Below are 26,362 nucleotides of genomic sequence, written 5' to 3'. Positions count from 1 at the left end.
ATTCAACTGAGTGGCCTCAAAGCCTGCCCTTGTTTGCCACCTGATAGGCTCGAGGCCACCTCCAGTGTTCACGGATTCCTCTGTTTTCCAGGATGACTCTCATTGTGACTGTGTCTGAACAGTTAAGGAAGTGGTACCCACAGAATTACGTTTTCTGGTGCCTCTTGTTGAAGTTTGCGCATGGAGGCTTAATTCATTGTACAAATCTACAAGCTGGGACCTGGGGAGCATGTTCTGGTTGTTCTGGTGGGTAAGGGGCCCAGGTAAACTGGGGTGACCAAATTTGGTCCTGTTGCCACACCACCAGCCTCTTCTTTATATAGCAGCTTCATGCTGGGTTCCTTTCTTTTTTTTCTTTTTTACTTTTTAAAAGTTTTTATTGATTTCAGAGAGAGGCAGGGAGAGGGAGAGAGAGATAGAAACGTCGATCAGCTGCCTCCTGCACACCCCCTACTGGGGATGGGGCCCACAACCCAGGCATGTGCCCTGACCAGGAATCAAACCGGCGACCTCTTGGTGCATGGGACAACACTCAACCATCTGAACCACACTGGCTGGGCGATGCTGGGTTCCTTTCTATAATGAGTAGGCACTGGGGTCATGTCAAAGCTTTTATTTCACACCTACTCCCGAGATGGTGAGCAGGTGTCCAGTAGGTACATAAGAAATCCAAGAGTCTCTGGAACAGGCAGGCGGCTGGTAACAAGACATGGGCACAGTGACCACCGGATGTCGCACAGGGAGGCGAGGAGAGCTCTCGGGTTTTATGCTTGGTCACCCATCGTCCTAACGATTGGACTTTTATTGTCTCTCCCTTCCTGGTGCAGTGGCACTTTAGGAGGAAGCCGGAGACTCCAGATATCAGACCGTGTGGCTGAGATAGGTGTGCAGGTGTGGCTGTGGGCCATGACCTCGGGAGGTCATGACGCCCTACTCGCAGGACACAGCTGATGGAAATGCAGGCGTCCATACCAGCGTGCTGGAGTTCCACAGTGCCCTTGTGGGAAGGGACAGTTTCTATCTCTTTTCATTAGAGGACAGGGACAGCTCTGCCAGAAGACAGTTATGAGTTTTCTGTGGCCCCACGGGGAAGCTTTGGTTGAACTCGAGGCCTGGGGAGGGGAGGTCCTTTCTGCTGGTGAAGTTGGGTGCCAGGGGAAGGAAGAGGCCTCTTCTGCTGCTGGTGATGGGCCCGGTGGCCAGGAGGCGGGGGACGATGACCATGTGCCTGGGGCCGGTGACCAGGTGGTGGAGGAGCTTGGGACATGACTGGATTTTGAGTAGCTGAGGCTGGAATTTGCTGGGGCCGCCGGCTCCTCTCCTCAGAGATGGTTCTGTGTGCTCTGATCTCCAGTTCCTCATCTGCAACAGTAAAACCTCTGGAGAGTTCATCTTGGCAACATATGATCAATGCAGCTATTTACCGAGTGTACGTCCTCTGTACAAGGCGTCATGCCAGCTGCTTTCAGAGATGTGGGGAGGAGGCAGAAGCTGCCCCTGCTCCCTGAGGGTTCCCAGCCTTATAGGGGAGACAGAAATGCCCACCAGCAAGTAGAATGAGAGACAAGGAGACAGGTGGGGGCTTTTGTGCCTGGGTCTCCCGGGAACAGAGAGGACACTCGGACCCACAGTCCGGCCTCTGTGCCACCCTGGAAATGGCAGGCTGAGAGCACCTCGTGGTTAGAAGGCTGGCAATAGGCTGAGTGGGCAGGAGGAACGACCTTCCTTCAGACGGTTTCCCTGTTAGATCTGCCTCTCGCCCAATTCTGCTCTAATGCAGCCCACTTTCTAGAGAAGGCTGGAGGTTACACAAGGGGTTTTTTAGTCCTTAGAGACTTACTAGTTTCTCATAAATTCAAAAGTAAGCCCCATCCTCTTGTACTCAGGAGGAAAAGAATTTCTCCTCTGGTCACCCCTCTGGGATTTTCTGCTTTGTGTGACTGTCATCCATGAAGACAGGCCCATGACTCCTAGTCATGTAGTTTGTCCTATGCGCTTTTAAAAACTCCCAGAAAATGTGTGAAGATTCTCAGCTGCTAGAGAGCTGGAGGACCCCACTGGCCCTTATGACCTCCTTTGGGCTACCAGGGAGGTATCGAGTCCCTGTGCCCAAGGCCTTCTTGGCAGCGCTCTCGGGGAGGGCAGGAACACATTCTCCCTGGGGTCACATCATCACAGGGATGAGGGCTTCGCAAGCGCTTTCCCTCTAGACTGAGCATCACCCTATAACTTGGGGTGATGACGGCAGGCCAAAGGGTTCCTCCTGCTGCTGGAAATCCTGGCCTCAGGCAGCTTCCAAAGTGAGGACTTAAGGCAGCAAAGCGGTTCAGACATGTGAGAGGCTGGTGTGCTCTAAGCACATGAAGAAAAGCGCACAGAAAGGGAGAAACACATCCTCTGTGCCAGGGCTGGGGAACGTCTGGCCTGCAGGCCGTACACAGCCCGCAAAATCATTCGGTCTGGCCCTGCCAAGGCCTCACCAAAGAGAAGCAGTTCTAGCCATCCCATTAGGGATGAGTTAATTAAATGTTTGACCAAATATAGCAGGCTAGTTTTTAAATTGATAATTTTGTACGGCCCTTGAATGATGTTATAAATATCCATCCAAAAAGCCCTTGGCAGAAAAAAAGGTTCCCCACCCCTGCTCTATGCCATCCTTGGTGCCCGCCCCAAGGTCATGCCCAGGAGGTGGGGCAGAGGACTGTGACCTTTGACCCAACTCCCAGCTGTGAGACAGTGGGGGTCCTTTCAAATCTGAAGGTAGCCCAAGGCCACCAGGTCCTTCCTTGGGGGATGCCCATCCTAGGAAATGACCCAGAGTGAGGGGGCCCAGTCCTACAGTGAATGCGAGGTTGCCCAGGATCTGAGGGGCCTGCCCACCTGGCTGCCCAATGGCTGGATGCCCCCTGCTGGACCCACCTGTAGCATGGGGTCCCAACAGCCCCATCCCAGCACCTATGGAGGCACCTGGTGTGCCATTAGAGTTGTCCTCTCTTATCCACAGTTTCACTTTCTGTGGTTTCAGTTACCCGTGGTCAACTGCAGTGCAAAAATATTAAATGGAAAATTCCAGAAATAATCAATTCATGAGTTTTAAATTGCACGCTGTCCTGAATAGCATGATGGAATATTGCTCTGTCCCATCTGGATGTGAGTCATCTTTGTCCAGTGTATCCACTCAATATACGCTCCCCATCTATTAGTCACTTAGTAGCCATCTAGTCCTCAGATCGACAGTGTATTGTTATAATCTTTCTATTTTATTATTAGTTATCGTTGTTAATCTCTTATGAGCCTAAAGTTATAATTTAACTTTATTATAACTATGTATTTGTAGGAAAAACATAGTATATATAGGGTCCAGTACTATCTGTGATTTCAGGCATCCACTGGGGGGTCTTAGAATGTATTCCCCACAGATAAGGGGGGGGCGGCTCTATCTGAACACACTGCCTCTGGTAGCCTGGATGCTCTCTGAGCCAGCTCCCCATTTATGAGCAAAATCTTTGTATTCTTGGTGGGTCTTCAAACAGGCCTGATTTGAGGGACGGACACTCAGAGCCTTAATACATCCCACTAAACAGTGAGTCTGAAAAAAGAGGCGTAAACATCTGGTTTTAGAAAAAGGGGGTTCCTGTGGGTCCCCAGTGCCTTGAAATTTCACCAGTGTTCCCAGGAATTTGGCCACCCCACGGGAGTGGACAAGATGTTTGTTCACAAAAATGGTGTTTTTGAAGCTACTATTTCTACCCACCGAGTGACTTATTCAAAATGTGTCCACACACAGGGACAACAGTGTGGAGATTGTGGGGGTGGAGGGGGATGGGTGGAGTAGGAAGAGGGTGTAGAGGGGATAAAAGGTGATGGAAAAAATAAAATTAAAAAATATATATGTCCACACAGCCTTCCACGGAATCGGCCTCAGGGGGTGGACACCAAGGGGGCCAACCTGGATTCGGCTTCTTGAAGTTCCCACACTGTCGTCTCTGAGAATTCGTTTTGGAGAAGTCAAGCTAACCACAAAATGGAACAAACGGCGACCTCCAGTCACAACCCCGGCATTCTGAAACCGCCCGACTCCGCTGCTGTGTTGCCAGCCTCGAGGGCCCTCCCTAGGAGTCGTTTCCACGGGGATTTTGCCCAGGCCTGCGGTGGGGGCGTGGGGGGGACAGAAGGGGAGCTTACCATTCTTCCTCCTGTGCTGTTTTTTCCTCTTGCTGATGAAGAGAATGAGCAGTGCCACAAAGAGCAAGAAGAGAACGCCTCCTCCGCAGATGCCAATGATGAGGTAGATGTCCAGTTCTTTCTCTGCAAGAGGGACAGAGGCGGGATGGAGGGACGGTCCTGGCGAGGGCCATCACTGCTCTGGCCACCCTCCTATCCCACTTTTTTTTTCCCTCTCGCCCTCTTGACCAGGCAGTGTCCAAAGACTAAGGGTAAATGTGTCCCTTGTCCAGCCCTGCCCTCTGACCGCGGCCAGCCTCCCCTCCCTGACTTCCCCTGGCCTGTGAGAGAAGCTGGCACACAGTGAGTTAGCAGCAGCAGTGGACGCGATCCTCAGCTCCCAGACCTTCTCCAGTTGCTGCGATGCAGTGAGGATAACAATGACTCAGTGCTCAGAGAAAAGGGTTTGAGGTCCAGGCTCTTCTAGGCGAGAGCTTTGCGACCTTTGGCAAGTTACTCCACCTCTCTGAGCTGGTTCCTTTCTTTGTAAAATGGAGATGAAGAGACTTACATCACAGGGTGGCTGCTGGAAGTCAATCAGATAATGGATGTGAACGTGCTTTGTAAACTGTAAAACCACACACAGAGGCGAGGTCCTGGTCTTGTAGAGCTCTGTGTGCTGGCGTTTCTGGGAGCCGTTTTCTGGGAGGGCTGCTGGGCCGTCTGCCCTTTGTGGGTCAGCGGCAGCTAGAGAGGCAGTAGCTGGGGCCAGGGGTCAGGGGACTCATACATCTGGAGAGCAAACTGGAGCTCAGCCCAAGGTCACAAAGAAACCCTTCTCCAGCCAAACATTCCTAGGAAGATACTCTTACACACGGAGCCCAGGACAGGCCCCAGGAGCAAGCCAGAGGCCCAGAAACCAAACCAACAGACTGCAGTGGTGGGCTAACCTGTGCTTGCTTTCTTCAAGTCTCTCTGACCGGTTCTTTGCCTGCCAGTTGCACAACCCCTCTGGTCTGCAGATGAAGGGGCTTCCTTTAGAAAAGCAGGCGTAATCCTAAACTGCTGTGAAATGGGTACAAGAAACTATCGGGTTCTTTGGGATCTGCTGGCTGGGAGGCAGGGCTGGGGCTGCAGGGGTCTCCCTCAGGCTGGGCAGAGAGCACCCCAGGTTCTGTGCCAGGTGGGCCAGGACTGGTCTGGAAGTAGTTGGGGAGCACAGGGCTCAGCCACCCAGCCACCAACTGGTCCTCTCTGAGAGTCCTCACATGGCCACACCCTCATCTTGGGCACACTTACAGTCAGTCCTCAGGTTTGTCCAGCACGGCCCTCTGGGGTACCTGGCAGTGCTCTCCGTGGGAGACATTCCAGCTTGTCTCAGAGGCATTTAAAACTACATGCTCACAGCATCTAAAGCCAGCCACCCTCCTTCTTGCCCTGCTTTTTGGAGAGAACATGCCCAGAAGTCTATGTGGTGGGTCCTTCCTCCTGTGTTCTGGTTTTAAGTACATAGTCACCTATGCTGAGCCCAGGGGTTAGTCATATCATCACTCCTCTCTGCCTTGGCCTTTCAGGAGGAAACATTCAGATCCTTTTTAGCGTCTTCAGGAGCAGTGCCCTCCTCCCCAGTGCCCCCACCCTCCTCTGCCCCCAGGTATTCCTCCCATCTCTTCCGTGGCTCTTCCCAGGCCGGGTCCTGCTCTGCACCATAGAGTAAGGGACATAAAGTTTCTAGTCTTTGAACCTCAGCTTTCCCAAGGCCCTCCCTGCCTCCCTAATGCGCACACATTTTTATACTGGTGGGATCTAGTTTTTAAAAACATGGAGTAATGTTGTCAGATAAAATACAGGGTGCCCAGTGAAACTTTAATTAAACAGTGAATAATTTTTAGTTTAAGTATGTCCCATGCAACATTTAGAACATTTATGCTGTCTTTTTTTTTTTTTTTTTTTTTTTTGCTAAATCTGACAACTCTAATCAAGGGCCTCCTGAAAGGGGAAAAAGGGTTGTGAAGTCAAGGAGGGGCCACTGGATTCACTGTGCTGTGGTGATGGGCAGACATGTGGGGTGAAGTGATGCTACTCTAAGCGTGTGGTTGGCAGGTTCTTAGCCAGACCCAAAATCCCCGCCTCCTGGTGTTCCCGCCTTTGTGCTGTCCCCTCCAGTTGAATGTGGGCTGGGCTTATTGGTTGTTTCTAATTGCTACAATACAGCGAAAGTGCTGGGACACCCATCACTCCTGAGATCGTTATAAAATGTTCATGCTTTTGTCTGGAGCCGTAGTTCTTGCTCTTGCTTAGGTTGCTCAGAGGGAAGCTGGTGGCCATACTGCGAGGCAGCCCAATGGCCCAGGTGAGTGAGCTTGGATGTGGACAGTCCCCCCCCCCACAGAGCCTGGGGGTGATTGACATGACATGCTGCCAGTATCCCGACTGTAGCTTCATGAAGGCGCAGAGTTAGGACCACTAAGTCACTCCCGGATTCATGGCTCACAGAATCTGCGAGAGAATCACTGCTTGTTGCTTTAAGTCACAAAATGTGAGATCATTTGTTACGAAGCAACAAATAACTAATTTGAAGAATATATATGAAAAAGCCTTACTTCTGACTTCACACCAGCCCAGGGCTGCTTCCTAGGGTCACCGACCAGCCATTGTCACTGCAGAAACTCAGGACTTCTGACCAAATAACTATTTTTTGTGTTCAGTTTCCCTCTTGGAGGTTGACCAGATGGCACTGGGAAGGTAATTGCAGAGTCTCAGATGACTAGACTCTTGGGAATCGGGGGCTCATTTCCTTTGTTGACCAGGAGGCTGAAGCCCAGAAGGACAGGAACTCTGTCAAGGTCATCCCACTACATTCGGACAGACCTCTGGACCCCAGAGCTGAGTGCTATGGCAGACTGCCCCTCAAAATTTACTTCTGAGGGTGATGTCAGGCTGGGGCACCAGGAAGCAGCTCAGACCCTTCGAGGGTCAGGACTTCCTGGTACTGGTGCCAATGCCAGGCTGTGGGCTCTAAGGCAGGAGGAGCATTTCCTCACTGTGTCCATGGTCCTCCCTGGTCCCAGTGCTCTTCCTCCCCCACCCCCCTATCTCCCTGTTTTCCCTACAGCCTCTGATAGGAGGTGCTGGCCATCTCTCCCCTCCAGAAAGGATTCTTTTTTGCTCTTTTCTCCATCATTACCCTGGGAGTCACCATTGTGGTTACTGACTAGCCGAGGGGCCTTGGGTAAGTAAGTTCATCTCTCTGGGAAGTAAGGGTTTGCATGAAATAGCCTCTACAGCTCCTTGTACATCTTCGGTTTGGCAATTCTTTCTCCCAAAAGATCTTTTGAATTGCCTGAGGGTTGATCGTGTTCTGTGGGAGGATTCCCGGATGGATAACCATCGAACACCCCCTCCTCTCTCCTCTAAGTCTTCCCTTGAAGGTTTCCGGGGTGTGTTTTCATCCTGAACCAAGGCTGCCTCCCAGCCCAGACACCGGGGCCCCGGAGAGGGCCTCTGCCATGGGCCTGGCAGGCTGTGTTTGTGAAGTGAACTTGGGATGTCTGGCTAGTGCCTGCCACGTACCTGGGCACCTGATGTTCACCTCGTTGCTGTCCTTACTGACTTTGTTAGTTGCTGTGCAGTTGAACAATGCATTTAGTTTGGTGGTCCACTGGTACACGATGACCTTCGGACCTTCTTTGATTTTGTTCCGATTTCGATACAGTGTTAACTGAGGGTCAGTCCCTTCTGTTACCTCACAGGTCACGGTTGTGTTGGTACAACTCCAGTAGATCACAGGTTTTGAGACCCTCTCTGAGAAGAAAATAAAGATCCAGTTTGTATGAGGCAGCTTTCTGGTTATGACCTGATTCATAGACATACCTACTTATAGAGGGGGAAACAGAGTCAGTTGAGACCAGGGAGCAATTTCAAAGACCCCCTAGCTATTTTCAAAAGTCATTTTTTAAAAATCGATACCCATTCAGAGCAAATTTATTTATGATAAAGTTCATACGTACATTATACCAGTAAAAAAGTGTATCGTATCAAATGTTTAAGTGCTATTTTATCCCTTAAAACGTTTTCACATACATGAAAGGCTGATGTTTTTCTTCCTATTGGCAGATGAAATGCCCAAGGCCCCGAGAGATTAAATGGGGTGGGCTCTTGCCCGGGGCTGCTTGGCCACTCCTTATGCCTCATTGGACCTCATCTCTAAGACAAGGAAGACATGCCCCCCCCCCCCCCCCCCCGTCTATATGGGGACAGCATGTGGCAAGGCCCTGGGCAGTGTTAGGCACTGACCTTACTGGTGGTGGCTGATACTTTTATCATCATGAATCCCTTGCCCCTGCTTTTCTGATGTGCAAACCCCCACTTCCCAGGGCCTGGCCTTGGAGTCCAGTTTCTCTCCATTCATTATGCAGATGGACATCTTATTTTTCCACGATTCTCTCCCTCCCCTACTCCCAGGCAACAACATCTTGTCCATGAACTTTCCCACCAAATTGCTTTTCTATCTCAATACATAGGCACACAGAAATTAAGCCCTCCCCCCCCCCCATCCTTGCATTCTGTGCGGCCAGGAAAGAGGAAGGTGGAGAAACCCCATCAGACAACAAAAGACGGGGTCAGTGCACAATCTGGGGCTGAGTCAAGGCACTCACTTGTCTTTTCAAAATGGAAATATTCTCTGTTCTGTTTATAAGAGTAACATCCGACCGTTGTAAAAATTTATTTTAAAAGTTTCAAGACTAAAAATCACGTGCAATGCCACCACCCAGAGCCAGTAACTATTAATCCTTTGATGGAGATCTTTAACAGATGTTTTCTGTGCATTACATACACCGTAAATAATGTTTTAAGAACTGAAACTGCATCGTGTGATTTTTTAGTCTGCCCTTGTTCCTTTACTGGCCTCTCGTAAAATTCTTTCCCTTAAGAATATCGCCTATATCACCACCGTCTTTTTTAAATGATGTATTCTTCATTTAATTAATAACTTTCTAATAGTGGGGGACTTTTCAACCCTTCCCAGTGTTTCACTGATATAAACCACACAGCGGTGAGCACTTTCTCAGAGTCATGCCCTTGGACCTATTCTCTCCGTTGGCAGCCTCCAGATCAACGGGGGCTCATCGCATAGACCGGAGCTCCTTAATTCTAGGCCGCAAAGATTAACTCTTCCATGAACATCTGTTTTTAAAGGGCTGTCTCTTCAGCCAGCGGCAGCGACCTCCTCATGAAGGGGATTTGGGTGCCAAGACTGTAGCCAGGAGAAGCATGAAGAAGCAGTGAGATGGGGGAGGGCATTCAGCAAACAGGCCCAGAGGGACACCTGTGCCGCTCGTCTCATTGAAGCCGTGTCTCCCCGAACACCCCATGCAGCTATTATCATGAAAATCAGACTCAGGGCAGACAGAGAATTAACTCAAGGCCATGTTGCAAGTAACGGTGGCAGATCACAAACTGAGTTAAGATGCCGTGTGCAGCGTGAGCGCTCACACACACACACACACACACACACACACACAGCGCGAGGTAGCTGTTGTGTCATGGAAAGATTTCTGTCCTCGGGCCCAGGAGTGGAGGTCTATTTTGAGGTACTAAAAACGTTCTAAAATTGATTGTGGTGTTGGTTGCATAACTCTGAGTGTACTAAATACCACTGAATTATATACTTTAAATGGGTGAATTTTACGGTTATGTGAATTGTGTCTCGATGAAGATTTTTGAAAAGAAAAAATGTCACCATTCTTGCTCAAAGAAAGCCCTGGGTTTGGATCTTGACTTTGCGGCAGTCAAACTGGGAGACTTTGGACAAGTCGCTTCTGTTTCCTTATTGGGAACCTTAAATAAGATCATGGAAGCAAGGCTCCCGACACCCAGCAGGCAGGCACTGTTATCGCTACGATACTAAAAGGCGGGTGCGGGAGGCTCGTGTTCAAAGCAGGACGCCTGAGCCATGCTCGCAAGAGTCTCGAGATCTGGGGCTCCCAGAGCCCATAAGCAGGGGCCCCTTCTGGCTCCGTTGTCCATCCCGCCCCGTGTCTGGAATGCACTCGCCGTTCAAGGTTGGGGACTAGGGTGTGGAAAGTTGTCATCCGCAGGGAGCTGACACTGCCTGGGGTTGTCGGAGAGGGGTGGCTGCCAGGTCCACGGACTGAGACCAGGGCCGGAGGCTGACCCTAGGTAGAAGGAGGGGGCCCTGCCCCTCGTGACATTTCCTGTGTGAAGCGCAGAAATGTTTATCTGCTCACTAAATTGTTGACTTGAGCTCACGCTGGAGTTCCTGTCTTCCTCTCCAGGCCAAGTGCTTCCTCTTCTCGCTTCTTATCACCCCCATTTCAAGGCGGCTCCTGGGCTTTTAACTGTAATGTCATTTCAATTCCACTTTCTGTTCTCTCTGTGCCACACCTATGCCACCCTGCCCATGCCCTCTCCACATGACTCCCTGTTCTGCATCTTACAGGCACCCTGTAAAATGTTGTTAGTCTAGGCCAGAGGGCATCGGCCTTTCCTGCCGATTGGAATCACCTGGCGACCATTAGACCCTCCTGGTGCCCAGGTCTATCCTGACTTAATTGATCTGGATGAAACCTGGGCACCGGTACCTTTTAATAGCATCTCAGTTGATTCTAACATGTAACCAGGGTTAAGAATCACAAACCAGCCCCTCTCTTCTTCGCTTGGGCACAGCAGCAGCTTCCTGGCGAGCCTTCTTGCCACCATTCTCAGTGTGCACTCTGCCCTCCTGGCCCACACGCAGACATGCAGAGCCAGGCCTGTGTGTTCTCTGCGGAGGTCAGCAAAAACCACTTGGACCACTCGAAGTGGAGTGGATCAGAAACAAGGGCCCTTCTTCCTTAAAGTCATCATTTCCAGCCCTTTCCTGCCAGACAACTACTTCTTCAGGGCATCCTGGCTTGAAATTGTCTCACTAGTTCAGGGGTTGGGAACATCTGGCCCAAGGGCGACACACGGCCCCTGAAATCATTTGGTCTGGCCTTGCCCAGGCAACCGCAGGTGGGACTCTAAATTCAATAAATCTAGGAGCTTTTTGCATAGCTAATTTTTAAGTTGATAATTTTTGTATGGCTCTCGAATGATGTTATAAATATCCAGATGGCCCTTGGCAGAAAAAAAAGGTTCCCTGGCCCTCCATGTAGTTGGAAGACCCACTGCTCTGCGCTGAGCCCCAGCTTCCCTGCTCCACACCTCACCAGCCCCTTCACCTTCCACCCGGAATGGTGACCCTTTTCATCGGCACCACGTGTTCCCTCTTCCTGGTCAGTGCCACCTTAGCCCGGTTCTTCACTCAGCCCCGCATCCCCATAACGAGGGAAGAGACAGACAGCTTCAGGCAGAAGCATTTCCACGGGCGGACTCACCTCCCCCGGGACAGGAGCCTCCACTGAGGCGGGAGGGCCGCATTAGTTTTCCCTCGGGCTCGCCCAAGGCTGCAGTCAGGGCCGGGGACACTTTATAAATGCCTTTCCCCAACTTGCTAAATAGCACCCGTATTGAGATGGAGGAGTTCAGGAAACAAAAAGACTCACCCAGAACTTTCAAATTAAATGTGTTGCTCAGGATTTGTTTCCCATTCACATCGTATAAGAACACCGTGTAGTATCCACTGTCATTCATCTGCAGACGTTTAATTTTCAGAGTTGCATTTTCAAACACTTGGTACGTTGCCTTTGTCCGGTGAGTTATCTTGCTTTCTGTGAATCGTATAATCCTGTCATCTCCCTTTTTCCATTGTATGTCATCAATTTTACCCTTCACGGAAAGAATAGGAACGTCCAGGTTGATATCAAGATGCAGGGTACCGTGGACCTCCTTGGTTGTAGCAGCTGCACCTACAGAAAGCGAGACAGTTACTGAGGCCTCGAGGCTCCTGCCAGGGAAAGTGGGGCCGCAGGCCCTCCGACTCTGCGCTCGCTCCAGAGTCCCCAAAGCCACTTCGAACCGTGATGGCGGAGACCCACGCACCGGCTTACCTTTGGCAGACAGGGTGAACATCAAAAGGAAACTGGCTACTAAGGTTTTACATGCGATGTTCATCTTCGGGGTTGGTTTCCTTATTGTGATTCTGAGCTTTTGTGAAAAGGAACTGAAGTAGGGCTGGTGGGACCCACCCCCAAGAGCGTAACCACGTGTCTCTCCTTTGTGTTCCTTTTACAGTAGCACCCAGAGCGGTTGGTACACACACACACGCACACACACACACACACACGCCAGCCCGGCCGCGGTGCTCCTTCGCCAGCGTGGGCACACTTAGGAGTGTGTGTTTTCTTCTCACATTTTAATCCCCACAACCACCTTGGGTGGGTTTTATTAACCCATCGGAGGGACAGAAACTGAGAGGCTGAGTAAAATCACCCGGGATCACCCCTTAGTTAGCAAGGAGCCAAATCATCTCTATTCTGCTATAATGTCTCCGACCAGACCACATAGAAACGTAGGTACGTAGTCAAAGCTGATAGAATACAGCTCTTTATCCTGTGATTATAAGTATTAGAAAATGAATCCATAGGAAATAACGATAAAAGTGGATTTTTCCTCCCTCTTTCTCAAAAGGCATTTTTTGAGGTTCTAAGATTGTTTTGTGATGATAAAAAAAAGAAACAAATATACATGGAGTCTTAGCTATAAATGCGTGAGATACCCAAATCTTATGTTTTTGTCACTCTATTGAAAATCCTCAGCTGGGTAAATAAAAGTGTGTCCCAAAACAAATAAAAATGCATAGAGACTATGAAATGCTATTAAACAAACAGGAGAAATCATTAAAAAAAAAAAACCCACACATTTAAGATGGTTAACACTATTGATGGGTTAAAGAAAGGACCAGAGAAGGAGAGAAAGAGACGGGAGGGAGGAGTTGGAAAGAGAAACAGGGAGGAGGCCGGAGATACAGGGCGAGAGGCGAGGGATGGAAGCGTTCACAGGCGCGCAGAGAGGCCTGAGCCCAGAAAGAAGGGACACCTACCCGAAGACCGGCCCCCAAAGTAAATTTCCAGCTTTATGATTCTTTAGGAGAGCGTGGGGGGGAAAAAAAATCTTAAAAATTGAGCTTGCTTTCTGTTTCCACTTTAGGTACAAATATAGATATTATCTCCAAACGGTTGCCCAGGAAATGAAATGAAGTTGAGCAATGGATCTCAGCCGGTGGGTCAAAGGAAGGCTGGGTAGAATAGTGGCCTCATGAGTGTGACAAATCCCCGCCTGACATCACGCACAGAAAACACACTGTGATTGGATTGGATTTTTAGACCTCAAAAAACCTATAATAGTATTAAAATATATATAAAGACAGTTTCCATCTCTTTGAGTATGGAAGGCCTGCCTACGTATTTACATGTACAAGAGGAGGACATTGGTTAAGCAAATCATGATACGACAAACTGAAAACGGGGGAGAAAGATCACAATATAGACCCACTTTTGTTTTTCCAACAAGGGTGTTGGGCGTGTGATTTTTGGAAGGATGTCCCCCAGGGCGTCGGCCCTGTCTGGTGGGATAAAGACTGTCCTTCTGTCCTTGCTGCTGCTCTCGTGTTTCTGACTTGAACGTGTGCTGCTTTTCAGTGGATTTATGTTTCATTCTAAGAGGGCCTCCCACTTAGGCAAACGCTCCTGGGACGGAGGGTGGGTGCGGGCCCCAGCTTTCCTGTGTGAGGCTCCGGGGAAAATCCGGCCGATGACTTCCAGTTTCTCCCTGGCCATCCTCACGGCCGGCTGGAGGCTGCCTCTTGCTCTGTCGCCACGACTCTTTTTCTTACCCAAACTAGCACTCCTGGGAAATAGGCTAAAGGGAAGCCAGTGGGGAGCAGGGGAGGGAGACCCCATCCTCAGGGGTCTGGCTCTGGGGCCGATTCCTAAATTCCGATCCCCGGCTGGTGACATACCCCGGGTGCTGACACCCGCCTCCCTCTGTCTGAGTGGCCAGTATCAGGTCGTGTTAACGTTGTAGCCGTCCACACCCAACAAAGTGTCTTGAATTGCTAGATGTCTTGAATTGCTAGATTTTAAAGCAGAAAGAAAGTCAAGAAGGGATCTGGTCTCCTCTCCACATTTCAGCTGAGGGTCCTGAGCCCAGGGAGGTTCTGGGGTGTGCGTGCCCCCCCCCCATCCAAGTCAGCGGCCTAATCCCCAGCCTCTGTGCCCTGTGCTCCCAACTCAGGGGCCCCGCCTGCTTCTTACGGAGATGGACAATCATTGAGCCTCCCACACTTCCCGCTCCCCCTCAACCGAGTCGCCCAGTCCAGCTGTCCTGCCTACGCAACACCCGTCGCCTCTCTTTGGTGCCTCTTCAGACCTCCCCACAAGCTCAGGTGAGAAACATGAAAAGGGAGGAGAGACCGAGTGTGCCCGGCCTCAGGGACGGTCTATCGGCGAGGCCGCGCCGCAGCCCTGTCGGCAGCCTGGTCCCGCCGATGTCCCCTGGGCTGCATCGGGGCGTCACAGCAGCACCCGCTCAGGACCACAGCTGTGTTCATGCCAGGCAGCGGCCTCCTGCGGCCCCCCAGCGCACCCCAGCGCACCCCGCGGTGGAGGGCCAGCCTCTGAGAGCCCCGCCCGCCTGGGCGAGGTGCCGTCTCCCCCGGGCAGAAACTGAGCTTTCCTTTCCTTTTATGTTTCCCACCCACACAGCAGGGAAGACAGAACCGACTGGCGGAAACAGTTCCTGTGTGAGGCCTGGGTTCCCGCCACGAGAGTCACCCAACCTGGAAGTCCCCTGAGTTCATGTCTCGGAGAGAAGGGAGTATGTGACCGACTGCCACTAACTGTACAATCACGTGATTGTAGAGAAGAGCGCTTTGGACCAAACAGGCCCGGCCTCACCGTGCACTAGACACACGGATAGAGAGAGGTATGCGGTCTTTGAGTCTCCGTTTCCACATTTGCAAGAGGACAAATACTTCATTTTTTAAGCTTATTGTAGGAGTCCTAGGCGGTGAAATGTGTCCGGTGTCTGGGGCGGTGCCTGGCCCCTGGGAGACCCTCGGCAAACATCAGCTTTCTTCCCTGTCACACTGCTGTGTGGCTTAATGGTGGGGATGTGTTCTAAGAAATGCGTCATTAAGCGACTCGGTCGTTGCGTGGACATCGCAGAGTGCACTACACACGCCTGAGGGTACAGCCTCCTGCACGCCCAGGCTCCATGGCCACAAACCCGTGCAGCGGGTTGCTGTACTCGGTACCGTAGGCAACGGTAACACAGTGTTCAGTGTTTGTGTAGCTAAACATATTGAAACATAGAAAAGGCACAGTAACAATAAAAGATAAACAGAGTTGCACCTGTGTGGGGTGCGTGCCCTGGGTGGAGCCTGCAGGGCTGGAAGCTGCTCTGGGTGAGTCAGGGAGCGAGCGGCGAGCGTGAAGGCCGAGGCCGTTCCTCTGCACTGCTGTGGACTTTACAAACACTCCACACTTAGGCTACACTAGATTTATAAAACAACAGGAGATTAAATCAGGCACAAGAGAACATAATGAAATCAAGAGACGTGGTAAACGCCAGATGTGTGAGGCTGCTGCTGGCGAAACACGGCCCACTGTTTCACAGCAAACTTTCTCCTTATGAGTAGAAAGAGCACTTAGAGAACGGGGGGGGGGGGGGGGGGCACAAAATCGAGAGGCCGGTAAAGTCGGAGGCTCTCAGGCCTCTGAACACTGTTCAGCACGACAGTCGGGGACTTTAGACTGATAGGAACTAAGATACTTCATAAGGTTTCTTAGGCACGGATTCCTTTGCTCTGCCTTTTCTTTCTGTGATGAAAGAAAACTCCTCAGGATTGCTTAGCGAGGATGCTGGCAGGACCTGTGAGTTTGTGATCTCAGGTGTAACGCAGGGAACCCAGGGAGATGGAGGGCTTCTCAGCTGCCAGGCTTGGGAATGTGAGCCCCGGACACAAGGAGATGGTGCCAGCTGCCCGGAGTGGAGGGAAATAGGCGAGGCCCATGAGGAGGAGGGCTGGCCCGGCCTGGGGGAGGGGCCCACGTGGCTTGCATGGCTGGAAGTCCACCCAGCTCCCCAGCAAACAGCCAGAGCCTCACAAATGCTGGTTGTGCAAACGACTGAACCGAGAAGGTGAGGGGAGCGGTGGCCTGGTGGGCCTCAAGCTAGAAGATCCAGGGTTAACGTGCGGTTTCTCACTTGTCCTGTTGCTAGCTGTGTGATCTTCAGGTCTCTCTCCGAGCCTCTGTTGATGAGGTAGGGGAGGGGCCAATCACTTTTCTTTCTCTATTTAGCTCACAAAGTTGTGGTGAGGGCTAGATAAGGTCACCGACGAAAAACCGACACTGCTCACCAGAAACTCCGGGGCAGTGGGTGGCCCTGAAAAATGTATGGGGAAGTCAAGGGGCGGCTTCTGGGATTTAGTTCAGCCACAGCCAGATCCCACACCAGGAGAGCGCGCATTCGCAACTGATCCAGGGTCCGGTGGTTGGGTGGGAAGAACCATCGCGGGGATCACTGCTATCAGCCTGGTAAATCTACCCCCTTCCCGCAGCTCCCAGGGTCTGCGGGATTTCCAAGGACCTTAGGGCAAAGCCCTTGCCTGCTGCTGCCACCCTCTGGCCACCACCTGAGCTGCACCCTTGCTAATTTCACTGTGGTTAGAAACCCTAACCTTTGTATGCTAACTACCCGTATTTACAGCGTGCTTTCAGTTTACTCTTTCCCCCCTCAAAAATGATATTCTTTCACCCACACAATATCCTTGCAGCATAAGCATTTTCGCAGATGAAGAAATCAAAGCTTGGAGAAGGTCAATGGATTTCTGTGGAGTCTTAGCCAGGAAATGAGCCCGGATTCTGATTCCAACACGTGCGTTTCTTTCTGTGATCACTAGGGGGGTGTCAGTTTGTGCTACGGCGACTAGAGTAGTTCCCAGAACCTGAGCATGGCGCCCTCCTGACCTCCTCTCCTACCACAGCCCCCAACTCCCCGTACCCCATCTATATCTGAAACTGCCCAGGGGTAAAGGGTGGGAGTGGGGGGCTTCAAAGATGAGGAAGGCACGCAGGGCCCCTGTTCTCCCAGGGATCTCAGCCTGATGGGGGCGGTGAGCCCTGCACCCGGGGACCACAGTACCCCTGAGAAGCCCGATAGTCGGGTTCAGGTGGAGAGGTAGGTGGTGGCTTAAAAGACCCACAGGATGCAAGTTTATAAAGAGGTTGGTGAAGGACATCCTGGGCAGAAGGCCCCACAGGAGTGAAGCTCAGACTCAGGTAGCTTCCGTGTGGCGATGGTACATAGAGTTCACTTATTTATTCAATAGAGATACAGACAGTAAGAAATAAATAACATGTAAGTATTCAGATGGTGAAAATTCCCAAGAAGAATGCGGTAGAAACGGGGCAGCACGAGGTGGGTGGGGGATTTGCACTTTTAAAGAGTGTAGGCACCTGGGGCTCACTGAGGATGTGGCTCTGAGCAGAGGCCTACAGGAACCGAGGCGCAGAGTCAGGTATATATATGGGGGAGGCGCCCTCCAGGCAGGGGAATGGCATGGGCAAAGGCCCTGAGGTGACGACAGAGGTGTGAACAGGGGCGGGGTGGGGGAAGAGGTCAGAGAGGCAGAGCAGCGGCAGGCGGGCCGGCAGGAAGTCATAGGAGGCTCTGTTCAGAGCAAGAGCAGCTTAGTTCTCACTGCTGTGAAGTCTGGTTCTTTCCTGCAGAGTTTAAAGAAATGGTAAAGGAGCCTTTTCTATAGTCTGACTGTAGAGATTTGACTGAGGTGTGAGGAGTGAGGCCAGGGGGCCCCAGGAGGTCCAGCTCTTGGAAAGCACAACAAACCACCGCAGACTTAATGGTATAAAGTGACCACCATGCTGTTATGCTCACAGAATCTGTGGGCATGGCTCTCACCTGCCCTGTGTGTCTGCTAGTCCCCCCCCCCAGGGAAGATTCGAGGGGCTGGAGTGATGCTAGGCGTTTTGGGAGATTGGGGCTGGGCTCCTTACAATGTAGGGCGTCCTTCTGAGAGGGAGAGTCCAGGGAGGCGGCCACTGTAGATCCTCCAAGGGGAGCGGGCACAGTGCCTGGCCTGTTAGGACCTAACCTCAGAGTCCCACAGCATCATCTCCACTCACTCAACTTGCTGAAGGAGTCACAGGGCCCAGAACCAGGGCAGGGGACTGTACCCCACTTCTTGAAATATGAGAAGTATGTCAAAGAATTAGCAGCCTTTTAAAACACCACCACAATGTGCCTCGCAGTTACTCTAGATGTGGGTTTCAGCTGGAAAGCTCAGGGGCGAGGCAGGTGACTGTGGGCACGAGTTTCCTCCAACACTGTGCCCCCTGCAGAGGCCTGCTGCCTGTGGGTTTCCGAGCCTCATGGAAGAATGGGACCAGGGAACATGGGGGTGCACTCTTCACAACAGCCCGGTGTCCACTGACAAATGAACGGACGCAGAAAGTGCGCAGGCCCGCTACAGAACAGCACCCTGCCTTTAAAAAGGAGATTCTGCTGTTTGGGCACCGTCGATGAACCCGGTGGACACTGTTAATACCTCCATCATCTCACATGTTCACCCTTTTTTTTGCACGTGTGTGGTGAGAACACTTAAGATCTACATTTCCTTCAGATATATTCTCAGAAGTGGGATTGCTGGATCAGATGGCAGCTCTATTTTTAATTTTTTGAGGAACCTCCATCCTGTTTCCGTAATGACTGTACCATCAGGTTAAGTGTTCTTATGACAAAAGCAAACAAACAAAGGGACCCAAGGGAACTTTAGAAGGTGCTGGATTTATCTGTTTCCTGGATGTAGCGATGGTGCGACGGGTCTTCGCCTATGTCCAAACTCATCGAATTGTCTACATTAAACATGTGCAGTTCTTGGTCTATCACTTATACATAATAATGCTGATATAAAAACCAAACGAGCTCCCCAGAAGGACCCTGGGAAGGGGCTGCCTCCAGGCTTCCTCCCGCTGCGGGTTTTGTCTGTAAACATGAAACGCATCCCTCCTCCTTCCCCATGGGGAACAGGGCAGTGTCGGGTGCCAAACTTGTTCCAAGATGTATTAATAAACTTGGGACCATATTGGCAGCTTTGTGGTTGGTTTTCTGCAGCCTTTTGCAGCCTGGAAAACATTTTCCGATTAGAAGCCCCTGCTGTTTCATCTATTCCATGTGAAACCGAATAAGTCTCCACACGTCCGCTGGGGGTTGGTGAGTAACACCCGCGTGTGCAGCGAGGGGAAGGGAATTAGAAAGGGAGCTAATGTCGTCGGCGGGGCGTCGCTGGGGCAGGAAAGCTGCTCTGGGACGGGAGGGCTGCGGAAGGCCTTCTCGCCACGTAGCGCGGCCGCTCGAGGCGGGAACCCGCGTCTGCTGAGCGCGCCCCCGACGTGGAAAAAGCAGCTGAGAAGAATGTTCATTATGCGCGGACTTATGGGGGGGATTTTCTCACCAGGCAGATTTGATTTCCTGAGAGCCATATGCCTGCTTTTCCTTTTCCCAAAGAGCCCACAATCTCATGTGGGAAAAATTCAGGGTTTTATTGGCTTGCAGAGAAGGGGGAATTGGAAACGTTAGACAAATACAGACCACATGGACCAGATTTCATAGCACTCCCCCGGGCTGGGGATGGGCTGCGAAGCGGCGGAGCCTGGACGGAGATGCAGGCCGAGCAGCGGGAGAGCTGGGGGCCGGGACCCGGGAGCTGTGGGCTCTGCGCCCTGCTCTGCGCCCAGCTTCTCCGAACCCCACTTTCCCCGTAAAGCGGGGGCAGGGCACGATTTGCCCACTTATCTGGTGAAACCAGCGTGGGCACCTAAGGAGCACTGTATGTGACATTGCCCTGGGACTCAAGTGGGGGAGTCACAGGTCAGGTATTGTTACTACATGAGGATGGTACTGACCAGAGCTAAGGTGGTCATTTGTCCACTCGTTAGGTACATGTTAATTGAATACTGTGCTAGAACAGTTTGTCTGAAAGTGGCATAAAGCCAACTGAAAAGACCTTACTGGAAATAGGGAAGCGGTTAGCTCATTCACTCATTCGTTCATTCAATCAGTCAATTGACGACACCTGGTTGAGTCCCTGCTATGTGCCAGTTGCTCGTCTGAGAACTGGGTCTGTAGCAGCAAACAGCCCAAGCTTTTCATAGGATGTGCATACTCATGGGAGATACAGATAACAATAGCCATGTAAATGCAGAGTGCTATGAAGGGGACACCGAGTGACAAGGCAGTGCCAGTTTAGGGAGGAGCGATCCAGGGTAGCCTCACCGAACAGAGCTCCAAAAGAAAGAGGGAGCAAGCCGTGCCCCCTTCAGGAAGCTGTCTCAGAAGAGCACGGGAGCTTCTCTTCCAAAAGTCTTCAATAACTGTCCTCTCTGATCTCATTGGCCTGAGCAGGGCAAGTGCTCAGCCCTGACCCCATGAGAATTGCAGGGGGATGAGTCACATTGACCGGGTTAGGCCTAAGCCACAGGCTCCATTCCTGGGAATGGGTGCGGGGTAGGGGAGAGACTCAGCTTCCCTTTAGCGCTGGGAAGATGCAGATAATGGAAGGAAACCCCTGCGTGGTGATTGGGAGAAGGGCGTGGGTGTGGGCTGGCACCACAGGGTGTGCCGCTCTCCCGGAAAGCTTAACGCGGGCATCCAGGGCGAATGGAAAGGGGTTTGCGTCAAAGGTGCAAACTGGCAAACTGTTCCGTGTGGGGGCCAAGGGACTAGGAAGCCTGGAGAAATTTCTAGAATAACTTAGGCAATGACGTTAATAGAAATGGGGACAGTGGGATCCAAAGTACGTTTAGGTGGCAGATGGGTGAGAGAGAAGGTGACTTAGGTTTTGGACCCGGGAGAGAGAAGCACGTAAATGACTAACCATAAGCCAAGGCAGAAGGAAACATGTTAAATGAGAGGAAATAAGCAAAATACACAGGGGAAGTGGTCACTGGGCTGCCTGCAGGTCAGAAGTGGAGTGACAGACAGCCGTCAGGGAGACGTTCAGGCCTGGCTGTCAGCGGAAGGGGAGCAGGGTTTCTCTCACTGATAACGAGCTCTGAATTAGCCAAGCCGCTGGCCCCGCTGCGTGGGGAGTGTCTTTTTTAGCTGTTAGCTCCCCCCCCCCGTGTGTGCACCCGAGCTGCTAATAGGGAGCCCATCTGACTGCACAGTGTCCCCCTTCTTTCTTGCCCCAGGCACAGCCTTCTGTTCCAGCCAGTGACACAGCCAGGGAAGAATCACCTGCAGCTGAGGGGCAAAGAGCACTTTGTCTGGCTGCAGATGGAAGACTGGAGAAACCTGGGTGGCTTTTGAGGGAGAAGCATGCGGAGGAGGGGGGGGGTGGTCCACCCATAATTAAAGCCCAGCCCAGCACTTCTTGCAAAGGGGAAGCAAAATGCAATCCGTGCAGCTCCCCCCAAGACCGGCCAGAAAGCTACGGAGAAAGAAATACACGCCCGTCTGCGGAGGAAAAGGGAAAGAATTAAGCAAGACTCTGCTGCATCAGTTAAAGCTTCCTGGGCAGAGATAAAAGCGGCAGAACATCGCAATGAGATCACCCCCGCCGCAGCGATTAAGGGGGGACTAAGTTGTGCTTTTGCAAATATCAGGGGAGAGGAGCTTATGGGGAGGAAATAAGACTTAATGAATGCAGAGGACCATGAAATTAATGATGACCACAAACGGCCCAAACGCCCGACTCGGTCTTTGTTAGCCTTTAACTGGAAAAACAGAGAAAAGAAATCGCGCAATTGAAAGGTAAGGACAAGTTGAGAAAAGCAGATGCTGGCAGGGAGGAGGTGCCTGCCCCCGTGGTCCTCCAACTCTGCCGGCGCTTTCTGGGCCTGACTGGCGGGGGCCCATGTAACAGCTCCGGCCCCTCGTGCCCCCGGGGCTGGCGAGCCTGGCCCTCTGGTTCCCGAGTTGAATGAACTGGCAGAGCTGAGGAAAGAAGAGGCGAGAGAGGAGGGGAGGCTGGAAGGAGAGGCCCAGACCAGGCTCTCCTAGCCAGGGCTGAGCTGGGGACCATCGGGGTGGCCCCCGAACAAATGGAGGGAGGCCGGCTGGCCTTCAGCATCACCCCGCCCCTGCCATTTCCTGCCCTCTGCCCTTTTGTCTCCAGTGTTTACCTTCCCGTGTTTCAGGCACATCTATTAGTTTATTCCCTGCAAAGAGCCCGCTCACAAGACCGGTCCGTTTTTGAGAAATGGAAGGAGGTTCAGTAAGCCTGGGGGGGGGTGCCAAGTGGACAAGAGCGGCACCCCCTTATCTGTTTTGCTTAAGTGAGGAGATCCAGTTGATTTCTATAACGCGCAGCCAGAAGTCCTGACGGATACAGCCAGCCCTGCGCCAGGAGCCGGGAGAACAAAGGTGTGACAAGGGTGCTGCTCCCGGAGAGCTCACGGCCCGGCTGGGGAGGCGGTGTGCACGCAGACCTTGGCAATGCGGCCTGACCAGTGCAGTGCTGGTGGGCCTACGGGCACGGCGCCTGGCGGTCGGAGCGGCGAAGCCACCCTGCTCAGGAAGACCAGTGGAGGCTGCGGCAGGTCTCTGGTCCTCGCTCCTGACTGGGATCCTGACAAGGGGCGAAGGAGCACTTTGCAGACAGCAGGAGCCCCATATGCGAAGGCCAGGAGGCCCCCACAGTGGATGGCATCCGCTGCGTCAGTCATCCGCCTTCCTTCCTAAGTCTTTCCCTGACCTCCACCCCCTGGCTGCCCAATATTCTCTTGAAACTCAAATATTTCTTGCTAGAAAAATTCTACGAATAGATTAAACTGCTGGCTGAACTCAAGTGTTAGGGACACCCTCACCTCCCTTAATTGTATTACAAAGAAGACGAAATCATGAGGACAGTGCTCACCTGGGCAATGGGCTTTCTGAGTTGGTGGTTATAGAGATTCGGGGTGAGTGGGGGAGGGGACTCGAGGGCTGGATAGTGACATGCCAATGGCCTCCTCCTGTGTCTACATGGCTCTCAGGCCTTTGGAAGCCACTGGAAGCTCAGGGCGTCTCAAACAGCTTCTCATTCATTTGTTCAGGGGGCACACCTGGCATGGTTCCCACCCTCCGGAGACTAACTCGTCACAGAAATGAAGCTACACCTGCCAACGGGGGACGTGCTGGGAGGGAGAGCGTGGGCGCTGTGACTGGGGACCCCAGGGGGACGTGGTCTGGCAGGAAGGTCAGGGGAGGCGGCCCCGAGGAAGCACGGCTGCCCGGGGGGGGGGGGGGAAGGACGGTAAGCCTTTACCAGGCCGGGAGGGGTGGGAAGAGCCTTCCTCCGCGGCACCCGGCATCCGGCAGATCAGGGGCAAAGGCTCCCCGAGCCCCCGTGGGAGAAGATGTGGGTGGAAAGAAGGTCATGTGACTGGGGTGGGGCACGAGGTCAGACAGAACTGGAGACGCGCAGGGGCCAGAGCAGGCAGGGCGAGGCCCAGGCCCCTTATGCCAACACACTGGGCGGCCGCTGAGAGGCAGAAGGAGCCGCGGGACAGGATGGGTTTGGGCCTGGGAACAATAACTGGAGCGAGCCCGCCTGAGGCGAGTGCAGGTTCAGAGGACGGCTGAGGGCGGGCGTGGGCCAGTGCGGAGGCAGTGGAGACGCTCGGAAAGTGGGCAGGATGCGGTGATGGGCCGAAGCGCGGTGCGGGTGGGGTACGGAGGGGAAGGCATCGCTTATCTGGATGGAGGTCGGCGCCACTAACCAAGAGGCGGACTCTGGGAGAGGACGTGTGGTCCCCTCAGCCTCGGCACCCGCCCGAGGATCCTTCGAAGGCCCCAGCGCCGTCGCCATCGCCCTGATTGTCCTCTCCAACGGCAGTTTGATAACCGACAGCTAACCCCACGGAGGGAATGTGACACAGTTGGACAGCAAGACCTTGATGACGGAGGAACTAAGAAGGAGCATGGAGAACATGCTGAAGAGTGAGATGATGAATCAGTCACCCGGTGTTGGAATTGAAGGGAAACTTACAAAAGAAAAAAAAAAAATCACTCCCAGAGCGATTTTGACAGCTGTTGCTACACCCCCTGCCTCAGTGTCTCCAGTCCCTGGGAGCAAAGCCCCTCAAAAAGCAGCCGGGCCCGCGGTGGGGGCTCCGATAGCAGGAGACGGCTCCCTCGCACTGAGCCTGGATTTATCTCTGAGCCACTTCCACCCATTTGTCTCCGTTCTGTTCTCTGGAGGCAGAGCGGGTCGATGTCCCTTTCAGATGTGGTGCCCAGAAGGGACACAGACTCCCACTGATTTAGTTTAAGCCCTGTGGGGAATTTAGAAGGGGGGGAAAAAATAAAACCACGGAGTTAACCAGCTTTAAAAAAATGACAGTCATCGAAAGTGCCCATAAGCGGAACCTTAGAATCATAAACTAAATGGGACTTTTGAAAATACCCAGCTGGTCCCTTTCCCTGCTGAAGAGGAAAATCACACCTAAATATGTGCAACCCAGAGACGCTGACCTATTTTTTTAAGATCTCTGAAAGCGAGGGTTTCCATGGATGTTTATTGCAGAGAGGTTTCTTACAAATCAATCATTATAAAATATTTCCAAGCCAGTGTTTTCTAGTAGGCTAATTTGTTTTTGCATTTTCCTCTCTCTTGCTATTATCTCTCTTACCACATGCATTGTCTCCCTAATGAAGCTGCTTATTGTGTGTTATTCCGGGAGTGCTGTTCTCCTGCTCCTGGAGTGCTTTGGTTCCTACTGCATTAATTAACCACACTTCCTCTATTATTTCTCTCTTTTGTATGGGATCCATATTTATCCTTATATTGTTACATAACGCTTTGTGTGATGGATGCGTTCTCAAAATTGTGGGCAAACCCAATCTTGGTGAATTGAGTCTCTTCAATGAGAAGTGCTTTCTGAATGCATTTCGAGTGTCATTATTTAAAGGTGCTCTGGGGGAGGCGGCCGAGGAGAGTGGGAAACACGGGGCCTTTGGAGTCAGACAATAACACCACCCAGATACGGGTCTGCCTCTTACAAGCTGTGTAACTTTAGTTACTTGATCTACCAGCCCTGTTTGTTTGTTTTTTTAATCTGTGAAATGGGGATAATACCACCGCCTCAAGATGTTGTAGAAAATAAATAAGCAAAACAAAATTTCTGCAACCTAGGAAATAGATGTACCTTCCTCTCTTTAAAGTGAAGAATCACTCACCTACCCTGGCTGGTGTGGCTCAGTTGGTTGACCAAGAGGTCACTGGTTCGATTCCCGGCCAGGGCACATGCCCAGGTTTCAAGCTTGATCCTCAGTAGGGGGCGTGCAGGAGGCAGCCAATTGATGTTTCTCTCTCTCTCAAATCAATAAAAACATATTTAAAAAAAAAAAATCAATAAAGAACCCGTTTTTAAAGTGAGCAATCTCAAAAATCTAGTTTGCAGGTTCGGACATTTCTAATCACACATTCTTACAGCAGGACACAGCGTCTATTGATTTCACTCTCTGACTTCGGAAGCTTTCTACCAAACCTCTTCTCCAGTGCTGCCCTCTGGAATCCCACCTGCTCTGGGCCGACCTCATCTGGTCCATAACAGAGGTCAGCGTCTGCCGCTTTGCCAGGCCTGTGCTTGAAGGCGCATTTGTCTGCTCTCATCACTGACATCTCCTTCTGAATATCTTTACTGGCCCTTCTTCATGTTACTCGGGTCTTTTTGTTTCCCCAAAGCTCTTCTCCAGAAGGGGAGGATTTTACATCCGCTCGAATCATCCATCTCTCCTACCTGACCCTGAGTTCCTCGAGAGGCTGTGTCCGGGAGGCCCAGGCTCTGGAAACCGGCAATAAACAGGGAAAACTGAGCAATGAGGCGCTCGGCCCAGGTCACCCCAGAGGAGCAGCCTGGTTGGGGTGCTGCTGGACAGCAGACACTGACCCACTGGGACCATCACTCCAGGACATAGGATGCTGCTGCCTGGTGGCGTGGATTCCAAACCGTGGCTGCTGCTTTGTGTCACTCCCTCCAGACGCAGCATCCAGGTGAGATCATCCAGTTGGCTAATCTTCAGCTTTCTGTGCTTGTGTCCAGCTGCCGGAGAAGAGAGGTCCTCGCTGGATACGGGCTAGTGTCAGGTCTTCAGAGACTCCTTCTCTCGGGGGAATTTCCCAAATATAGGAAGAGGGTCAGATGCTGGACTGCCCCCGAATGACAGATGGTTGTTAAATGTTTGCATGCTGAGTAAACCAATTAGAACTTAATCAGTGAGGGGTTCGATTCCCAGTCAGGGTACC

At 52.0% G+C, this 26,362-nt stretch overlaps 1 protein-coding gene across 3 annotated transcripts; it reads right to left on the bottom strand.

The window, feature by feature from the left end:
• Positions 1–1,063: 1,063 nt before the first annotated feature.
• On the bottom strand, positions 1,064–12,222 carry CD2 (CD2 molecule). Of its 3 annotated transcripts, none has more exons than XM_087828315.1 (5): positions 12,147–12,222; positions 11,715–12,017; positions 7,738–7,968; positions 4,186–4,308; positions 1,064–1,362 (listed from the first exon to the last, which is right to left on the bottom strand). In XM_087828315.1, the coding sequence occupies exons 1-5, from the start codon at positions 12,220–12,222 to the stop codon at positions 1,064–1,066; spliced, it is 1,032 nt and encodes a 343-aa protein (XP_087684441.1). The 3 variants fall into 3 exon arrangements, with proteins under 3 accessions (XP_087684441.1, XP_016078950.2, XP_087684442.1); XM_016223464.2 differs by having other exon boundaries at positions 12,159–12,222; XM_087828316.1 differs by having other exon boundaries at positions 11,715–12,011; positions 12,159–12,222.
• Positions 12,223–26,362: the final 14,140 nt, after the last annotated feature.

This window comes from Miniopterus natalensis, chromosome 19 (genome assembly GCF_054644295.1).
Source record: "Miniopterus natalensis isolate mMinNat1 chromosome 19, mMinNat1.hap1, whole genome shotgun sequence".
NCBI lineage: Eukaryota > Metazoa > Chordata > Mammalia > Chiroptera > Miniopteridae > Miniopterus > Miniopterus natalensis.
Note: the sequence above shows the minus strand (reverse complement) of the source record. Positions and strands in the feature narration are given on the sequence as shown.

Excerpts from the sequence above, each read along its gene's own strand:
- CD2 (XM_087828315.1), bottom strand. The coding sequence starts at position 12,222 with ATGAACATCGCATGTAAAACCTTAGTAGCCAGTTTCCTTTTGATGTTC. Across the intron at positions 4,309-7,737 it reads GGTGAACATCAGGTGCCCAG|AGAAAGAACTGGACATCTAC; the intron begins GTACGTGGCAGG and ends TCCCTCTTGCAG. Across the intron at positions 1,363-4,185 it reads ACAGCACAGGAGGAAGAATG|ATGAGGAACTGGAGATCAGA; the intron begins GTAAGCTCCCCT and ends TTACTGTTGCAG.